The 19,855-nt window shown below is 34.3% G+C and overlaps 1 protein-coding gene across 6 annotated transcripts in view; it reads right to left on the bottom strand.

The window, feature by feature from the left end:
* Positions 1-14,402, bottom strand: part of LOC111601215 (venom metalloproteinase 3) — a 58,852-nt gene extending 44,450 nt beyond the window's left edge. For 5 of the 6 annotated variants that reach the window (XR_003944123.1, XM_023317708.2, XM_023317709.2 and 2 more), the window contains exons 1-2: positions 13,281-14,402; positions 3,061-3,170 (exon numbers count right to left, since the gene is read on the bottom strand). Coding sequence is in view for 5 of the 6 variants with exons in the window: in XM_023317708.2 (XP_023173476.2) it covers positions 3,061-3,129 (69 nt within the window). In the remaining variant the exon portion in view is untranslated. The remainder of the gene's footprint in view (positions 1-3,060; positions 3,171-13,280) is intronic. The other variant, XM_030222720.1, reaches the window with a different exon arrangement.
* Positions 14,403-19,855: the final 5,453 nt, after the last annotated feature.

Genomic DNA, 19,855 nt, shown 5'->3' with positions numbered 1-19,855 from the left:
TAGAAGTAGCAGATAGTATGATCATAGTCATAATCATGATCATTATAATATGTTTAGCTACCTTTTGTGCTTGGGGTATGTTGACCTTGCCGCGCCGCGACTAACGCCGGAAATTAACAAATGCTTCTGTTGTTATTTTCAATCTTCTCCCCAAGTCTGATTTCTGTTTGGGCACAAAATTAACAAAGTGTGAAAAGTTCAGAGTGCCATAACATCATAGGCGTCAGCGACTGTGCCTAATGCGAAAGTCATTTCGCTGAGACGCCAGCGTCTCATTGTCAACCTAACTCAGATTTCAATGAATTTTTGGGACTGCTTCAAAGGCACATTTAGTTGTTTTTTATGAATTAGTCTAAGAGGTGAAGATTGAGGAACTTTAACTTGAAAAAGTCAAACACAGCACAGTTCAATGGAAAATTGTTTGCGCATAAAATTTTTAACATTTCTTACTTCATTTATCTTTAGAATATTACTCAGATGCATGGTATACTTATAGACACAACACTCGCTCGGCCATTGGCGGGCAACGTGACCCAAACCTAAGTCGCAGCCAGAGATAAAAGTCGAGCGTGACAAGCAGCCAGAGCACAGCCTCTGACAAAATGCAACAATGAGTCGTGCCACACAAATTTCAGACGCCAAAGTTCTTGATTTCGCAATTAAAAGGCTCAAGCAGCAGCTAGGAAGAGGAAGGCAATTTCATATTTTTTTACTCAGGACAGCATATAAAATATTTATAGACTACGAACAACAACAACAACAACAAACTGCAATTGGCTGACTCATGCATTCATAACGAATCGATTCTTGAAACGCTGCAAAGTTTTCGTGCTGTTTGTCTCAGCTTTTGGCCAGTTGCTTTTCATAATTTTTTATGCTTCGTTGCGATTTGAAGGGCCTCGTCATAGTTTTTGTCTACAATTTTATGATGCTGCTGCTGGCACGCAAAAAGTCAACTTTAATTGCAGTCTTAGTTGCAATCGGATACTCAGACTCAGTCTTGACTCTCAGTCCGTGTTGCAAGCAGCTTCTCTGTTAATATATTCAAGCACGTGTGGAAATCCAACCATCTAATGTACAACAACTCTGCTCTCATATCGTAGTGTCAAGGAAATGACAGCAAATTCAGAAACGGAGTTGAGCTGTTGTATGCTGGCATTAATTGATAGATCTCTACTTGAGCTTGGCAGAAGTGAGTGAAGTGAAATATAGTCAGCTAATGTACTGTAAAGTTATTTAAAATAGACACATAAGGGTAGCTCTAGAAGGCAGCGAGTGTCTTAGTAGAGAGTAACATAAATTCTTTCTACTTTATTAAGAAAAGTCAAATTAGCTATGTGAAGAGAAGTTAAAGAATTGGGTCTACAGAAAAATGTCTTTTGCTTTTAGCATTAAAAATATAAATTAACTTAATTTATAGAAAATAAATAATATGATATTCAATTATGTGTTTGGAACATAATTTATATATCTAAACAATCTGTACGTGCATATAAAATTCTAATTAATTTTAAATTTAAAGTCGAACCCTCAGCCAAGCCAGCGGTTCAAGCTTGAAAATGGTGTTGATGTCCAACTCATTCGCATCTCTTGGGTAATTGACGAGCATTCCAAATATACAAAAGGGTTAAGTGTAAGCAGAGGACAAGAGAAAAGCAATTCTCTTTTACTTTTCTATTTACACGGCATGGGAGACCCTGCCTATAAAGATGAGTTAGGTCTCATTCTTGAGCTAATAAATTGCAACTAATATTTTATCATAAATCAAATTTAAAGACTTAAGAAAAAAGAGGAAATCTATTTTAATTGCTAGAAAACAATGCTTGAATTCTTAAATTCAAATTTGTTCAGCTGTTAAAATCATCTGACAGGCCAAGCCTCAGCTATAAGCAGACCTTATTGCTATAGACAACGAGGCAGAGGTAGCGGGAAGCAAACAACAACGCTGGAAAATTGCTTTAAACGGTAGAAAATTCTTGGCCATAAAAGCCATTAATTAAACTTGTTGAAGATCATAACCAATTTCAAGATAATCAAATGATAGCTTAGAGTATAATTCAAGCTTACAGCGCGCTTCAATTACCTTCCCTCCCTCTCCTTACATTGATTGATATCTAAAAAATAGGTTAACATAACATAAGCTACATGGTAAAACATGAAGGAAATTTTTATAATCAGAAAGCACGCTTAACTGTTTTCAGTGACTAAATATGGCAACAAGCAAGCTGGGCGATCGTCTGTGCCCCAAAACATAAATCAGTTTAACAAGCTTTGTAAAACTCTCACTGTTTGCCGTTAAAGAACACAGCCAGACACACACAGATACAGTGAAGGGATAGGGGCGTGCCTATAGCTCAGCATGAAATTAAAAAGAAAACAACCACTGCAAGCGCAGTCAAAAGGCAAACACTAAAATACGAAAGTCAGTCGAAATGATTACAAGAACATTTTACATTTGACCTTGGCCATAATTCGTTGGCGAAGCTTTTTTTATTATTTTTTCTACGAGACAAAAGCTGAGCGTGCGTTTGTTTTTTCAATGAGAGCTGCACACACAGACACAACATATATATGTATGTGTGTGTATATGCTTAATAACAATGCCATTTGTCTCTTGCGGGCGTTGTTGAGGGCGTAGAAGACAGAAAGAGAAAGACTAAGAGACAGAGAGAGAGAGAGAGAGAGAGAGAGAGATAGCTGAGCGACTCACTTGGAGTAAAGCTCATATAACTGAATTCCCCGCGTCTTTTGCTCGCTTTAAATAGTTTTGTAATTTAATTAATATACAAAAAATGTTTTTTTTTAAATGCTAATTACGCACAGTGCGATTGCGGGCCATAAAATGACAATGAATTTCATTTCTGGCGGTCGTTTGTTGTTGCTGCTGTTGCTGTCCTCTGTAAGCATTCAAATGTCAAATAAAACAGTTAACTGTCATTGTCTTATCGAGTGCCCCTCGAAAACAATTGCGTTGAATTGATTGATGAGTTGTTCTTCGGCAAACGTGTTAAGCCTATATCTATATAGCTCAAGGCGTTATATCGTATAATAGATACTTACATCTGGCAGTGCCTGGCATATTGTGCTGGCCAATACAAGCGCTATGATTGAGCCAAGTATTGAGAACATTTTATGCTGTGTATCTTAGGGGTTGGCTTAAAGAACTTGGACTGCAATAAAAAGAAAAAAGAATAAATATAATAAAATAAATAGAAAATATGAATAAATATAAATATAAATATAAATATAAATATAAATATAAATATAAATATAAATATAAATATAAATATAAATATAAATATAAATATAAATATAAATATAAATATAAATATAAATATAAATATAAATATAAATATAAATATAAATATAAATATAAATATAAATATAAATATAAATATAAATATAAATATAAATATAAATACAAATATAAAAAGAAATATACAAAAATATATATAAAATATATAAAAATATACAGCTCATATATAAACAATATTAATCCAATCAAAATTCTTTTATTTCACCTCTGACTATTGCCAAATGCAAATTGCATTTAGCATGCTTAAAGCGCAGACCTGTCTCAGTGCTTATTGCGCTCTGCCCATTTACTTGAGCTGCCCCTTTTTTTACGCTTAAATGGATATTATTATGCTTGCATCCTCTGCTAGTCGTGAAACTGTTGCAACTTTACAATTAATAATTTTGTATTTATTGTAAAAAAAAAAAACAACTTTTCTGGCCCGTTGGCTGTAATTAATTGTTGCGTAAGGCCAAGAAGCAACACGAAAAACAGCTAAAATAAGAAACAGCAGTGTTGTTGTTGTTGTTGTTGCTGGCGCACATCCGTCCGGGCATAAATGCCATCGAATGCGGCTAATTGTCAATAATGATGCAGCGATGCGTGGCAAGAGGCGGCAACAGCATCCACATCGACATGGCCAGACCTTTGACAAACCAACACAAAACAAACAAAACTGCCCAATAACAACAACAACAATGACAGCTGCTGTTGCTGTTGCATTTTGCAACATCGACTCTTACAACAAATTGCATGACATTTGTCTTTCAGCTTGCAGCAGGCGCTGCAGGGCAGCCGCACGCAGGCGGCAGCAACTCTTGAGATATCAATTTTTAGGGCAATTTGTATGCAAATTTTGCAAGAGCTGCAAAATGCAACAAAAAAAAAAAGTGGAAAAGGCGTGAAGAAAGTTTCTTGTATTTTAATGACAATTTAACTTAAGCAATGCATATATAGAACATGAAATGAAGACAGTAAATTGAGCTTAAGTCTATCTGTAGACTGGATATCAAGCTAAAACTGTATGCAAATATGAGAGCAGCTCATTAATATAATTTAAGATGACTATATTATTATTTTACTATTATTTTGTTAAGAGCATTATTTCTATAAAACTTTGAGGGCAGAGAAATCTTTTGAAAATGTATTTTTTTGCTACTAATCTAGAGAATTCAGCTGCGCAGGCTAACTTTACTTAGTGAACCAGAAGCACAATATATTAAAGCGAAAGATTTCGAGGCTAATCTAAAACGGAATCTGTAATCCAAATGTACGCATCAGGCTTTAAGATGTAAATAAAAAGTAACAAGCAAATTTTTTAAAAGAGCGAAAATGAAAAAGGAAGAAGAGTCTTAGAGCAGCTGCTCAGTGAAACAAACTAAACAAAAGGTAAACCTGATTTCTAATTAGAAAACTACTTCATTCAATCATGATCAAATCGAAATAGCTATTAATGCAAATTAAGCAAATAAATACAGTTTCATATGTATCTTATGCATGTAGACACAACGGCAAGCAAAATAGGCAAAAGGCAAAGGCGCATAGGCGTTCCCGCATCTGCAGCTGTGCCCATTCGGTTCAGAAAGTGAAAATTCACCAAAACATTTAATTGTGAATTATGGACACTTACTTAGAAATTGTTGCCGGCAATAGTTGGAATAGCTTTTGTCAGCCTGGGCGGGCAGAAGTGAAAGAAACCAAAGACATGTTCGTTACGAGGGCGTGCATTTGCGTCAAATGTGTTGAGATTTTAATGGGGTTTCAGTCGACAAGAGACGTTTAGAAGGGGCATGTCTGGGAGCAGCCCACGGGCGAAGCCCAGCCTGCCAATTAGACCACTTACCGATGAAGACATTAGTGGGTCACTCACGGGTTAATGGCCAACGTGCAGATGTAATTAGTTAATATTAACGAAAACGATACCTAAACAAAAGACTTAGGCAAAAAACTTGATTTAAAATATTCTATAGCAGATTTATGGATATATTTGAATGAACAGAAAAATAATAAAAAATATATAAAATGTAATATAAAAAAATATAATTAATATAAAAGTAATTTAATTTATGTATAGTAAAAAATATATTATATTAACTTTAATTTTTAGATTATTTTATGTATGCTAATAAAATACATATATTTTCTTCAAAAAAAAAAACTTTATCAAAGCTTGTTATCCAGGTATTAAAAAATATTTTAAATTAACTCTTCTACCCATTCCTTCTATTTCTTCAAGCGAATCTCATTCATCACTTTTATATTTATATTACTACTAAAACATATTTTTAGCAATTTTAAACTCAAGTGAGCGCTATGAAAAATATATTTTATTTTCAAGTCATAAAAGAAGAATTATTCCCCGAGTTTTACAAACAATTTTTGGTAATTACTGCAAAGTTAAATCTAAATCTTTGTCAAGTTCACTTGGCTGATTGCCCACAGGGCAAATGGCCCTCAGCCACAGGTAAGTTCAAAGCCACCAACTCAGCTAAACGGGCAAACAACTCTCAGCGGCCAAATATCGTGAATAACCTTGGGCGAGACTTTCACCCGACTGAGACAAAAAAAAAAAATAAAAAATCAAAAACGAAACACAATAGAAAAATGAAACATCATCAAAACGAAATGAATTCATCAAGGTGTCAAATTATGACGAATTCATGTTCGAATGTCAACGAAAAGCTATGAAATAGAAATCGACTCAGGCATTAAATACCCTGTAGTCAGCAAGACAAAAGAAGAAATGCAATCATAACTTTTGCTACAACAATATTGGAGATTATTGTTAATATCTCGCCAGTCGATTAACGGTTGAAAGCGCTAAGGTGAAATATATTTGCGATTAAGGCATATATGTACTAATAAATACCCTGTATTTAGAGACATAATAAGTTATATATAACATATATTTTAATACTTATAAAACATGTATGTACATGAGAATCAAAGGCTGTTGGTTCTGAAGTTCAATTGTTATGAACCATTGATACCCTGTAAAATTGAAATATTTTTAGTTGATCTATGAGAAACTCTTGCTAGCTGCACTACAGCTGAACATCTTAGCCAAGTCTTGTATACCTTTACACACATACATATGCATATACATCGTATATAAATAACATTATATATAGAATAACACAAGAAATATATAAAGAAATCATATACTCAACATACACATGAAGCAGGGTATAAAGCAATATGTATATATATTTATTGAATGCTCCCAAAAGTGACGTATTTATGGTACGTTTTTGGTACGTTATGACACACCTGTGCTTTGCATAAATCTATGGCTGCTACAGTTATGCGGCAAACAAATCAGAAAGTCATATGCAAAATCCAAAAATAAACGGAATCAAGCTGATCGAATATATTAACTACAGATACATATATATTATCTTGGGCTGGCTTTGGCCATTTTTGTCAAATTCGATGTTTGACGTTTGCATAATTAAGGTCGATTAGGGTCAGTTTTTGTATGCTACAATGATGATGGAGCTTCGGCTCAAGGTTATGGTTATGGCAATGCCTGAAGAGAACTTGCACAATAACAAATCAGATCAATATAGTTGCTATATATAATATATATGTATATATTATATGTGTGTGTTAGGTGTTGTCATGTGCACGCTCTTATACGACTGACAGTAGCATCGCGTGCATGGCCAACTGTGTAGATTATGTAATAGACATCAAACGGCAACAGTTTTTCACAGTTCGCACTGTTTGCCGAGGCAATTAAGCTTTGTGGCCAATTTAAAAGCCGTCACCAAAACAGAAGCGCTAAGAAAGCCGAACAGCTAAAACGCTTTTGGGCCACAAGCATTGTTACTGTCTTTGCCTGTGTGTGGAATTATGCCAAAAGGCATTGAAAGAAAATTGTTAAGAAAGCCGCAACAAGCTGCATGCAACTGCGAGAGGGGTCGCCAGAGCTACAAAAAATGAAGCAAGTTGCATTGTCAGCTTCCGCATAATTATGCCGACACAGACACTTGCCGTACATATTTCACAGAGTGAGTGTCTGTCTTCTCTCTCTCTGTCTCTTTCTCTCTCTTTATCTCCCTCTTGCCTTTCGCCAATGCATTTTGTCTGTTTATGGCAACTTTTGTTAGTTTCTTTCGCTTAGTTTTTAAACACTCGAGCTCTATGTGCTCTTAACTGTCTGTGATCATAAAAAACCCTAGTGGAGTGTATTATAATTTTTTCGTCAAATATGTAACGCATAGGCATAAGCAACTACAGCAACTCTATAGGTCAGCGTGGGGCAAATGTTCGTTTTTGTATTATATAAAGTTAGGCTAACAATTGTTGTTATTGTACTAAAAAGTAGTTTGTTTTCTTTTAGGTTTGGCTTAAGCTAAAAGTTTTTTTTAAATATATATAAGCTATGTTTAGAGATGCTAATCTAAATACAAATAATAATTATACAAGTGTTGAATTATATGAAAAGCTTTTGTTTTGTAAGCTATTTTGTTTCAGCTCGACGTAGCTTAATTAATGTTATTTTAATAAAATCACTAAGTTCTTTTTTGCCATAGTCTAGCAACTATAAGGTTCATTTATATTATTTATATAAATAAATATATTTAAATCTTGTAAAATTTAAATTTAAATTTAAGCTTTATTTATATTCCAATTTATAGTTTTATTAATTTAAAAGGACGAAAAAATTTCTCTGAACAAATATTTTATTTGGAGAATAGAGAATATACATTTGCGCTAATGTTAGAGAGAGTAGAAAGAGTAAACATTATCATTAAGCTCTTTAAATACTAAATTAAATGATCTTCACAATATTAATTTAATAGGGAACAATGAAGGTCGGTGAATAATAAATAATAAATAAATAAATATAATAGATTTAAAGAACAATTTTTAAAAGCTTTTTGCAACATTTTGAATTTGTAAAAATAAAAAGGAATTCCTTCAGTAAGCACCCATATATTATCAGCAATTTATATGGCAGCTATATCTCATACTGAACCGATTTAATCTACAAGTTTCACTCGGACAGCTCTAATAACAACCAAATTCACTTATTCATAAAAATGTGAAATTTGTTTCTTAGTAAATCGAATTCTTTACAAAATATATCCAAGTTCACGCTCAGCAGTTAAAAACTTCTCTAAGACAATATTCTCCATAATTATACCTTACTTTACAGTTCATCTAAGCGTATTAAATATTCGAGCTTTGTCTAGTCTTGCTCTGTGGCTTTCTTTAGCAATTTGCTGACACAACAGCAAAACCAGCAGCGCTTCAAACTGGGGGCGTCAGCGTTTTAACATAATTGACATTGACAACTGACCAACGTTGCTTTGACTAAGACAAAAAAAAAGAGACTTTACCCAGGCAGGTAGCCAGCTGCCATCTGCCAGGTGAAGACGTCTGTTTGTCCGCTGCCGCAGAGCTGATATCATTGCCGGCTTTTGCATTGGCCGCGCTACTTAGTGCCTAGTTGTGCAGTTTGTTTGATAATGAACTTATTTTTGTAGATTAGTGCCAAGCTGTGCAAAATGCTTAGGGCATGTCTCAGGGACTGAAGCGACCGACACTCGACAGCCGACAGTCGACAGCTGACAGCCGACAACAGGGCTTTTTAGGGCTGTGCTGTGCTGTGGGTTAGGTAATGGCGATTATGAGTGAGGCTTTTGGTTTTTAGTTCAACACACATCGTATGACGGGCGCTTTATGGTATTTTGTGTGTAAAACGGTTATATAATGTGCATCGCAATTGAATACTGTAATCATTGGCTCATTGAAACGATGACGATGGTGATGATGATGGATAAAAATAATACCAAAGCGAAACACCTCTGTCTCTTATGTAATTATTCTTCCTTTCAAATAAATTTAAATGATTTTTTATGAAATACATTTATATATATATATACATATAGGAGACCTTTTAAATCGTTAACAAACACTTTTCGCATCGTTAAGGAGACATTTAAATGCAACTTTCCTAAGCCCAACGCGTATCCAAGCCGAATGCCCAAACATGAATATCCAAACTCCCACACAAATCACAACATAATCTACTGTGTAGCCTAACAAAGTGACATAACAAAGTTCAACTGTTGGCGTTTTGCAAAAAGCAAAAAAAAATGAGCGCAGCAACCGAAAGCCAACAAAAGATAATAAATTTGATTTCAAAGTTGAAATGTTGCAGGTTGCAGCGACACGGCGACAACGCTGACGGAAAGGATTACGTAAAGTGTCTGCGACCTGAACTCTTTGCATTTGCTCAACATTTCAAATCAGCTGCAATTTGTCTGCGTGTGTGTGAGTGTAAAAGGGTGAGCGAATATTTTCTATTGTTTATATACGAAACAATAGAGTTGGGAACTTGTACCTTGAATGTGTGTTGAAAAGCCGCCGACAGCTAATGAAACCCAAAACAGCTGTGCAAATGGCTTCGCCTAGCAGGTTACCAAAAATACAACAGCGAAAAGACGCAGCTGCTGAAATGCGTTAACAATTTGCCATAAATTTCTCTAATTGACAAGCCCAAACGATTTGATTAAGTCAAGCTAAAAGGTCTTTAAGTTTTATAACTTAGCTTGAAGATTATAAAAAAAATATAATATATAATAAAATATATTTCATAATGTCTAAATTTATATATTATACAAAAATATATAACAAAACTTGAAAATAATGCTCTCGAACTTCAAGCATATCGAGCGTCTTACACTGCGCGTACGCAATATTAGAGCATTTGAGCGAATTGTATATACAAAAGCCAAGCATAAACAACAAACATATTGCGTATACGACGTATACCAGCTAATTAAATATATAGACAGCAAATAATTAAAACAAAACAAAAAGAAGAAATGCCAAAATTCCGACTAACAAAAATCAGTCAAAACGAAAATGCCAAAAAACAAAAATTATTTATACATTTATAACTGGCTTAGGCCATAGAACAAGCAACAACAACAACCGCAGCAACAAGCTGCAAACAAAATTATTTCGGAATTGAAATGTTTTATAGCAGCTGCAAATGCTGTTGTTGTTGTTGTTTCCCAGCTGCTGTTACAACATGCAACATGCAACACACACACACACAAACACAAACACAGCAGCAGCAACAACAACAACAACTTGTAGCTTGCGTGCAGCGCTGCGGTCGCCGTTGCCAGTTGGAAAAACTGTAAACCGCAAAATGAAAGTGAAATTGAAATTGAAATTGAAATTGAAGAAGACGTCGAAAAGCAGCAACTTGGCTAGTACAGCGCGTACGTGTACACAGCCATCCATGTATTATGTATTTGTCTACGCTTTTTCGTTCGTAATGAGCTAACTTATTACATCTTTGACATTTGCATTTATAATTCGTTTTTTTTTAATAAATCTTTTGCTTTGCTCGCTGGCAATTAAATTTATGCAAAATTTGCATATTTATAATGTTAAACAGGAAGTTTATTTGTCAATGGGCCGTTTGATATTTTGTATATTTAAATTCAGATTAGCTAAGATTAATCAAGCTAAAACCTTTCAACTTTGTAAGTCTTCATTGTCTACATAGTAAACGCTTCTAGACAAAATGATTTAAAAAATATAAATATAATATAATCAATTATATTTTAAATATATATATATATATATATATATATATATATATATATATATATATATATATATATACTACTATAAGATACTTTATTATTAGGATGCAAAAATTAATGTAATGTAAAAAATAATATAAGAATTTAACAAAATATTTTAAAATTATAATAATATTTTTTTTTAATATTTTAAATCTATAATACTATTTTTTATAATATTTTTAAAATTGTATACCTTTTTTTTAATGTTGTTAAGCAGCTTAGTTAAATTAAATCAAAGTTGCTTATATAGTCTTCTACTTTGCTTGACAGTTCCAGTCTCTATATAGTATATAAGCTATGTTATTAAATGAAAAAAAAAACAATATATAAAAATAATAATAATTATATAATTTAAATATATGGCTTAGAGTCAATAATTAATTATATATTAATATTTTATTAAATAGTTCTAGTGATTGCCAATCCCTAATATATAATAGTAATAATAATAGCTTAAAAAATAATAACTATATATCCTAAATAGATATCTTCAACATTTTTGCTACATAAAATTGCTTTTGCAAATAGTTTTACCAAACGGATAAAAATAAAATGATGCACACATTATCAGCAACGAATTACGCTGGAAAACTATTTATTAAATGGTGAAGAAGAAAAAAAATGCAATTAAATAAAATACATACACACGCACACAAACACACGTACGCACACACACAGCCAGACACAAAAAAAGTTAAACGGAAAGGCGACTGTCGGACAGAGAGACAAACAAACAGGTTACTCGGGTTTCTTCTTCGGTGTCAATGAAACAACAACAATAACAACAGCAACAACAATAAATAAAAGATGAATTAAACAAAAAAAAAAAATAAAAATAAAAGTGAACACTGTCTCGCTGATGGACGAGCAGCAGACACCGCTGACACAAGGCCTACAAATAACTTTGAATTCGGAGAGTAACGACAAAGCGAAATACAATTCACATTTGCCTAATAATAAACAAACATGGTCTAAGGGCTAGCCATAGAATTCGAGTGTATAGAAAGTTGCAAATCTACTGTTACGGATTGTCTGGATTGGAAGCTATCGATCGATATGCATACAAGCTAAAAGCTAACTCACTGAGCAGCCGTTTAAAGCTTTCAGAGCTCACTCCCTCTCTCTCTCTCTCTCTCTGTCTGTCTGTCTGTCTTTCTCTGCGCTTTGTTGCAATACAAGCTGCAATAATTGCAACAATGGCAGGCGAAGAGAGCTGAGTAAAACGTATCGGGCAATAATAACTGTAGCAATATTACAAAATCAACAGCAACAACAACAATGCGATAATAACGCATACAATAACAACAACAACAACAATGGAAAAGTCATTTTAAAGTGCATTTACAACAAAACAAAAAAATAAAAATAAAAAAATAAATAAAACAAAATCAATTACGTATTGCCTCGCCAAGAAACAAGCCCACTTTTCGAATAGACCTCAATAAAACTTTGAGCTAATATTTGAATATACATTTTCTCTTAAATATTATGTATTATTTGATTTGTTTACTTCGGCAATTAACAGGTTTATAAACTTAACAATTTGTTGGAAAAACGTGTTAAAGGTTTTAATTAAACAAACATGTCTGCAAATTAGTGAATGCCAACGAAACATATTTGTTAGCCAACGTCTTCAATAGAATGATAAACTTTTTATAACTTTAGACTTGGCCCGAAGATGGCACAGACATGCTGTCTCTAAGAACCGCTGGGCACCAGTAAAAATTCCTGCTAACAGCAAGAAATCATGTGATACACAATTTTTAGAATTCAAATCAAGAATTTCTGTAGATGTTTAAAGACATAAATTTTTATACTTAATGTTAAGTGTAAATAAATTTTAAAAAATATTGACTGCGACTAAGCCTATAAATTATTTTTAAATTAAAAGTATGATAAATTTAGTAATAAAAAAATGTAAATATAATAAAATATATATTGCTTAGTAATAAAATAAAATTTAATCTAAATAATAATATAGTTATAAAAATGTACGGCTTAAAACTAAATTTAAAAGTTAAAAAATATATGAAGGAAATTAATTTAATATGCAAAAAAAATTAAGGAAAGAAATAAAATATATGTAATAATACCTATGTAATTAATAATAATAAATATGGTGTTTAACACAAAAAAAAAATGAAAAGAAAAATTATAAATTCTAAATAATACTTATAATATGAATATATAAATGACATAACTTGTTTAAGATTCAAATAAATTGTTAGCTATAAAAAAGTAATAATAATTAAAGAAAGGTAATTAAAAATGTAAATTTTGCTACAATAATTAAATAAATTTTAATTAAATTTAACATTGCTGAGCTTAAATTATAATACATATATTATTATTTATAGTTCAAAGCTTACCTACGTCCAAATGATGTCTATTTTCTAGAACGTTGTTCTTTAATGCGAAAATCCTTTGCTTAGGAAAGTATTTTCAAATTTCTACAGCACTCTCATGCACGATATTCGTTAGCGATGGACTTGATGTGACTGTGTGTGTGCATGTGTTTAGTTTACCGTTACGTTTGTACCGTTACGCGTATACGACTGCGCCTGCGCCCTGTGCTTGACTTCTAGCTCTAGCTTCTGGCTCTAGCTCGAACTCGACGATTGCAATAACGATAACGAAACGCGCGCCGATAACTGCTAACTGATAACTGATAACTGTTGAACAGCACAGATCATCAGTGGCAGAATACACTAAGAATCGCACGCAGAACCAGAAGAACACAGAACCCACACAACACGAACGAAAAGACAGACGAACTGCGATTAAACTGCAGGCGGGCAGTGCGCCAAGATTAAATACGGCGTGAAATTTGCTTGGCAGACGACTTTGTTGTTGTTAACGAAATTTATTTTTCACTCATTCCATTTCATTGTGATCGCAATTGTGATTCTGATGATTGTATTGCTTTTATTACTTCTTAACCTTCTCTCGGGGCTCAGAACACGAAAAAACATAAACAATAAAAAACGCGCGGCGCAGCAGCAGCAGTAGCAACGGAAAAAAATGGCAGACTGTCAGACTGTTGGGTGCGAGCGAGATGGAAATTAAAATGGAGATTACTTGAAAGGCAGATTCACTTTTTTCTCTTTTTCTTTTGCTTTTTATTTAGCTTTTTGCTTTTGTTTTGCGATTACGAAAACGGAGAGTTGAGAGATTGCGAATCGAGCTTAATTCAAATGGAGCTGTAGCTGCTGCCTTTTTTCTTGTGTTGGGGGGTTGTTGTCGTTGTTGTTGCTGTTGTTGTTGTGTTTACACTTTGAGCGCTGCGCTTTGCCACTGCACTGGGTAGAACTTTGAGGCTGGGGCTTACATAAGCGGAGCGCTCTTCGATTGGGTTTTTTCTTTGTTGTTGTTGGCTTTTCTTTGTCGTATTGAAATTTTGTGTAAATTATTTTTTTATTTTGGATAGTCGCGTCTGCGTACCGTGTTTTGTGGCCGTCTACGGAAACTGGTCGGCGCACACTAAAGTTAACGTTCGCTTGGGCAGCGCGGCGCAGTCCAAAAAATATAGCGCACGATGATCGGGCCAGCAACAGCAACAACAATAAAAGCTAACGACGCGACGGCGCAAGCGAGACAGACAGACAACAACAGCTATAGCCACAGCCACAGCCACAGCCACGGCTACAGCTACAACTACAGCTGCAGAAACAGCTACAAAGCCAAGAGCCGAGCTTTGGCCCGTTGTCTTGTGCCCAAAGCTAGACGCTGGCTTAAAGCCAAAGCCACAGCCACAGCTAAAGTTGCCTTGAAAGCTTCCAATGAAAGCGAAAACGAAAACGAAAACGATAGCAACAACAAAAACAACAACAACAACAAAATAACACTTGCATTTTTCATAGTCAGCAAGCATGAGTTAGCTTTTGAGTGGAAGTTATGAGTGGAAGTTGTGAGTGAGTAAAAAGCATGAGTTAGTTTTGCCTCTCTCTCTCGCTCTCTTTAGCGCTCTCTCCGCGTTGAATGACTTTTCGAGTGCATTTTTGTTGCTGAAAACCATTTGATTAATGTTGTAAAGATTTGTTTTAATTTATCTTCGGCTAACAATCTTCGCATCAATACATTACTCACATGCAAAACAGACATTGTTTAATTGTTAAATTAATAAAAAAAGCAAAAAAAGTCAAACAAAATAAACAAAGTTCGAAATGTGTCATTAAGGCATTGACAGCAGTGCACATTCTTATCAGGAAGCTGCCGAATGATAGGCCAACATGTGTTTCTGGTCAGTTATAAACGCCAAAGAATTGTCAAAGCTTTCATAACATTTCAGCCTTTGGCCAGGTTCACTGCCAGGCAGTAAAATATTTGCCTACAGCCATAACATCGATCGATCCCATATGCAAATGTGCCCCGATTAAAAGGTGAATTGTTCCAGATCCCGAACGCTAAAACGATGGTGGGTGCGTACAGAGAACCCTCGTGGACGTAAGACCAGCAGTTGCTTGACTGGTCGATTGGGTGAAACGGCAATGAACTAAGCGACAGCAAAAAGGGTATTCAATATTTAAGTGAGTCAACCAGCAAGAGAGAGAGATGGAGATGGAGATGGAGATGGAGAGAAGCTGTCTGACCCCATTTGCCGTTTGAGTTCGCATGAAATCAAATGTTATATAAACGAATTAGATTGATATCAGCAACGTATCGGTGTCATTACACGTGTTGCTTGGCAGCAAAGCGCTTCAAGCGGCATTTGGCCCCAGCTGCGATAGAAAATCTATTAATGAGCTGCGGTATTTTTCTCCATGTGCTGCTCTGGCTGCAACAGGTTTCATTGCTGCTGCCACCGTTTGTCTCCCCAGTTGAAGCCATTATTTTTATGTGAATTTCGTGTTAATTACTTTGCATTTGTTTACATTGTCTTAAATCTGCTGTGTTTATTGGCACTTTTCGTCGCTTTCTCACCAACCAGCCAGCCAGCCAGCCAGAAATGCCAGCGCATTGGCATTACATTTAATTATTGACTTCATTTCTGGCTGCCCCCCCATCGATCGACTGTTTTATGAATTCGACAATAATTTTACTGATGTGTTTTGTGCTCAGCTTGATTTGTTCTTAATTTAACTGTCATTTCAGAAAATACTTTTTTGATTAGGGCAAACTTCACAAATGATCTGGAATTTAGCAGCCAAAACGTTTCAGATTTTGTTTGGAATATAGCAACAAGAATTCAGTTGAAATTGCTCTGCAGTTATTTATACTCATTTATGAAATAAAAGTGGGTATATTGGTTACACAGCTAGTATATGATTTTGTAATAAAATGAAGATATCTTCAGGCATTTAAAGAGTGAGAAAGATAACCAAAAATGACTTGACAATAATAAACCAAAGTAGAACATTTCCAAAATGCATCAACAACTGCCAAAAATACATAAATTTAAGTTAAAGCTCAATTCAAAGCAGAACAATAAAATCTCAAGTTAGTCTAGCTGACTGATAATATTAAGTTCTGAACTAGTTTAGAAATATGTTTTATTTTTAATGCCGTTAAAATTAGTTTAGTTAATAGATAAGATCTGCTTGAACCATTTCAAATTTTGTATTTATTGTTGGCCATAAATAAGCCAAATATTCTGTCCCACATTAATTCACGTCTGTGGGAAAGGTCAATGTCATTGGCCTGCTGCGCCGCAGAGCGAGAGACCCGACAAGAAGATCAATTCGTCATATTCAATTTATCATTTTATAAGCATCGTGCAATCGTTAATGGTAAATAGTCGTTTTACGAGGCGTCAAAGTGTCGTAAAGCACAAAAAGACAGTAAGATAGGGGCATATATATGGATGGCTCTTTACAGATTTCTATAAAAGGAAAACGTGAAGCAACGAAGAAAATCAATAAACATTTGCATAATTTTCAAAATTTCGATTTTCGATTTAAAAAGTGGAAATCGAAACAAACAAACAACTGACAACAATGAAATTAACTAATTCCGCCAACCACATTTACGAAACAAACTTGGCTCATTTCAATGATGCAATAAATTTGTATATGAAATACAACAACTAAACGGGTTTTAAAAACTTTAAAACAAAATTGTAGCAAATATAAATATGAATATAAAATCAAGCCAAATTATGGCCTAACTGAAGAAATGTGAATAAATTTCAAAAAAAAAAATTAAAAATAGTTGAAAAATAAAATCGAATTCAAATTAAAGCGACAAGTTGAAAATTGCAGCATTTTACAAAATATTGGCTCGTAGTCGACTATATTATAGGCATTATTGCCATTATTATGTCGTGCGAACCGGCTACCAGTTGTCCCAATCCCAACGGACGGGCCAATAACAGCGGCCAGAAACCGTTGCGGTTGCAGCCACAGCACGGAATCTGACCCATAAACTGGGTCTCTCACTCACGCGCTCGCTCGCTCGCCCGCTCGCTCAGTCACTGATCGTTCGAGCCAATAATCTATAAATATTCATAAGTCAGCGAGACAAGTCGACGCGACGGTTGCGGCTCTCCTGGCTGGCGAAAGGAAACACGCTCTAGATTATTGGTTAGCAGCTCGAGCCCATTAGATGAAACACGCTTAAGTGCTCGACGCAGATTCATTAAAATACAAAAATCAATTGTGAAATATTTAGCCAGTAATCTGCTTGAGATCAGTGAACAATGACAATTCGCGCTGGCTGGATGTTCTCTAAGCTAAATATTATAAATACATAGTATTAAATAATAATATTAACTGAATCTATTCCAGCTTAAACTTACTAAGCTTCTTATTATTTATGAAGAAGGCAAATCACATTTGATGGCGCTATGTATGGAACCAGAGACATGCAGCTTGCTAAAACTTTGTTAGTCCGGAGCATCTCTAGAATATGGCAATTCGACTCTTGAAGGCATTAAGCCAAATGACGTCGAATAACATTCATTCAGCTGCCAATAAATTCTGCTCTAAAGACAAAAGGTAAGAAACTCATTGCAGAATTTTTGGAATATACATCGAGAGCTAGTCATGCCAAAAAATATCATATCGAGCCAAAGAAAACTGATTCATTTTCATAGATTTTGTAGTTTGAAAAGAAAAAAAATTAATTTTGTTTTTTTTTTTTTTAAAGGTTCACTTCGAGTGCCTAAATTTATGCATATATATTTTTTTAAAAATTATTACCTTATCTAACTAACTAAGCTTACATTAAAACTACAATTTACATATACTACATATGTTTGCAAAGTTACTTCATGATAAGATCTAAAGAAATCGTATGCAGCTCGGGCAAGAAAGTGTTAAAAATAAATAAAAAAAAAAAACTCAAAGTTCAATCATTCAGCTAATTATTGTTTCATATTTGATTCATTAATTGATATTGAGATACGGAAGCAACTTCCTGCACAGCAACAAATCAACATTCATACACAGACTGCAGCTAACAAATCTGAATCATAGCAAAACCCAGGAGAAGCGGGCGCAGGTAGAGCAGGCGGAGATGCAGCTGTCGCTCAAGTAGAAATCAATTTGTTAAGAAAGCAGAAAATATCAACAATTTGTGTTAAACTAAGCATGCGATTTGTCATTGCCGAAAGGCTGATTAATTGATCGATGACAAAACAAAAGACTGAAGCAACGAACTTACAGCATTTGCGGTTTGCAATTGAGATGAATGAGTTCAAAAGGGGAGGCCGCATGCTGCCCAAAAATGCCAACAATTTGAATGCAATTAGCACACAATTAATACTGATCGAATATTAATAATCAATAACAATGATTACGTACTTAAGCGTAGTATATAAATAAAAGCAAATTTTTGTTTTAAATATAACTATGTTTTTATGGCTTTTTGACTTACATCTATGCAGTTTTATTCAAGGAAAGAAAAGGTATTCATTATAGTATTATATTTTCAAATCATTATTTATAGATTATAGATCATATATTATACGCTTGCTATATCTTTTTGGCTTTTTGGAAGGTCTGATAAGCTGACAGCCAAGTTATTTTAATCTCTTGACTTCTTAAGTGTCTCTGGCTGTATTTGGAGATTTCTTCGAGGACTTTTAGCAGTGCTTTAAGTTGTGGTGCTCTAGACTTCATTAGTAGTAGTAAAAGTTAATAGTAGTCTTCTAGTGGTTTTCTTTATATATATATACTATAAAAAAATATATATATAAATTATAAAAAATAATTTGTTGCTGATGTAAATTCAGCTTGCTAGAAATAATATTCCGAGTAGGGCGCTCACAAGGTTTATATAGTTACAATGTTTTGCTTAGAATGTTTCTGATGTAAGCTCAATGTGCAACTTCTCATGATTCTATATTTGAAGCAAGTTAAGAGTACAGCTCATGTCAGCTCAGAGTACATATTTATATATTTATCTATATAAAATATAAATTTCTAATGGCTACAATTAACTGCAGCCTAATGCAGAGTATATGGCCAGTCGGCTACTGCTTAAGGTTCTATTTTACATAGGAGCTGAGAATATTTCTGTTGTGAGTTCTCTTTATTTTTTCTCGTTTTATAGAGTATATTATCAGTCGCTTACTCCCAGTGCAACTGCTGCTACAAGCTCAGCTTGGTGCAGAGCGTGGGCCCAGCCAAGTACTGCACGTGCTTATACTTCTGTTGGAAATATATATGTCTAGAATTTCGAAGGTTTCACAAGTAACTTCAGCCTGTTGCAGAGTATGTGTATAGTCGGCTACGGCCAAAGTGTGCATTCTTATGCCTAAAAGGAATTTCTCACATATTTAAGCTGTAGCTGTACTGTGTGTATAGAGTTGACGTTAATACCGCCTGACGTGCATCGGCTACTAAACCCAACTCGTTGTAAAGTCAATAACTTTGTGAGGGAAGTTCCTTAGCCTTTGGCAGTGGCTGCGGCTGTGGCTGTGGCTTTGGTTGTTTTGATGCTTTACTTCATTTGAATTTGGGTTAATCAGCGATAAAGCGCTCATCGACGTCCCACGAAAAAACGG

Source organism: Drosophila hydei, unplaced genomic scaffold (genome assembly GCF_003285905.1).
Source record: "Drosophila hydei strain 15085-1641.00,03,60 unplaced genomic scaffold, DhydRS2 tig00000060-arrow-pilon, whole genome shotgun sequence".
Lineage (NCBI taxonomy): Eukaryota > Metazoa > Arthropoda > Insecta > Diptera > Drosophilidae > Drosophila > Drosophila hydei.
This window is presented reverse-complemented; position numbering and strand designations above follow the sequence as displayed.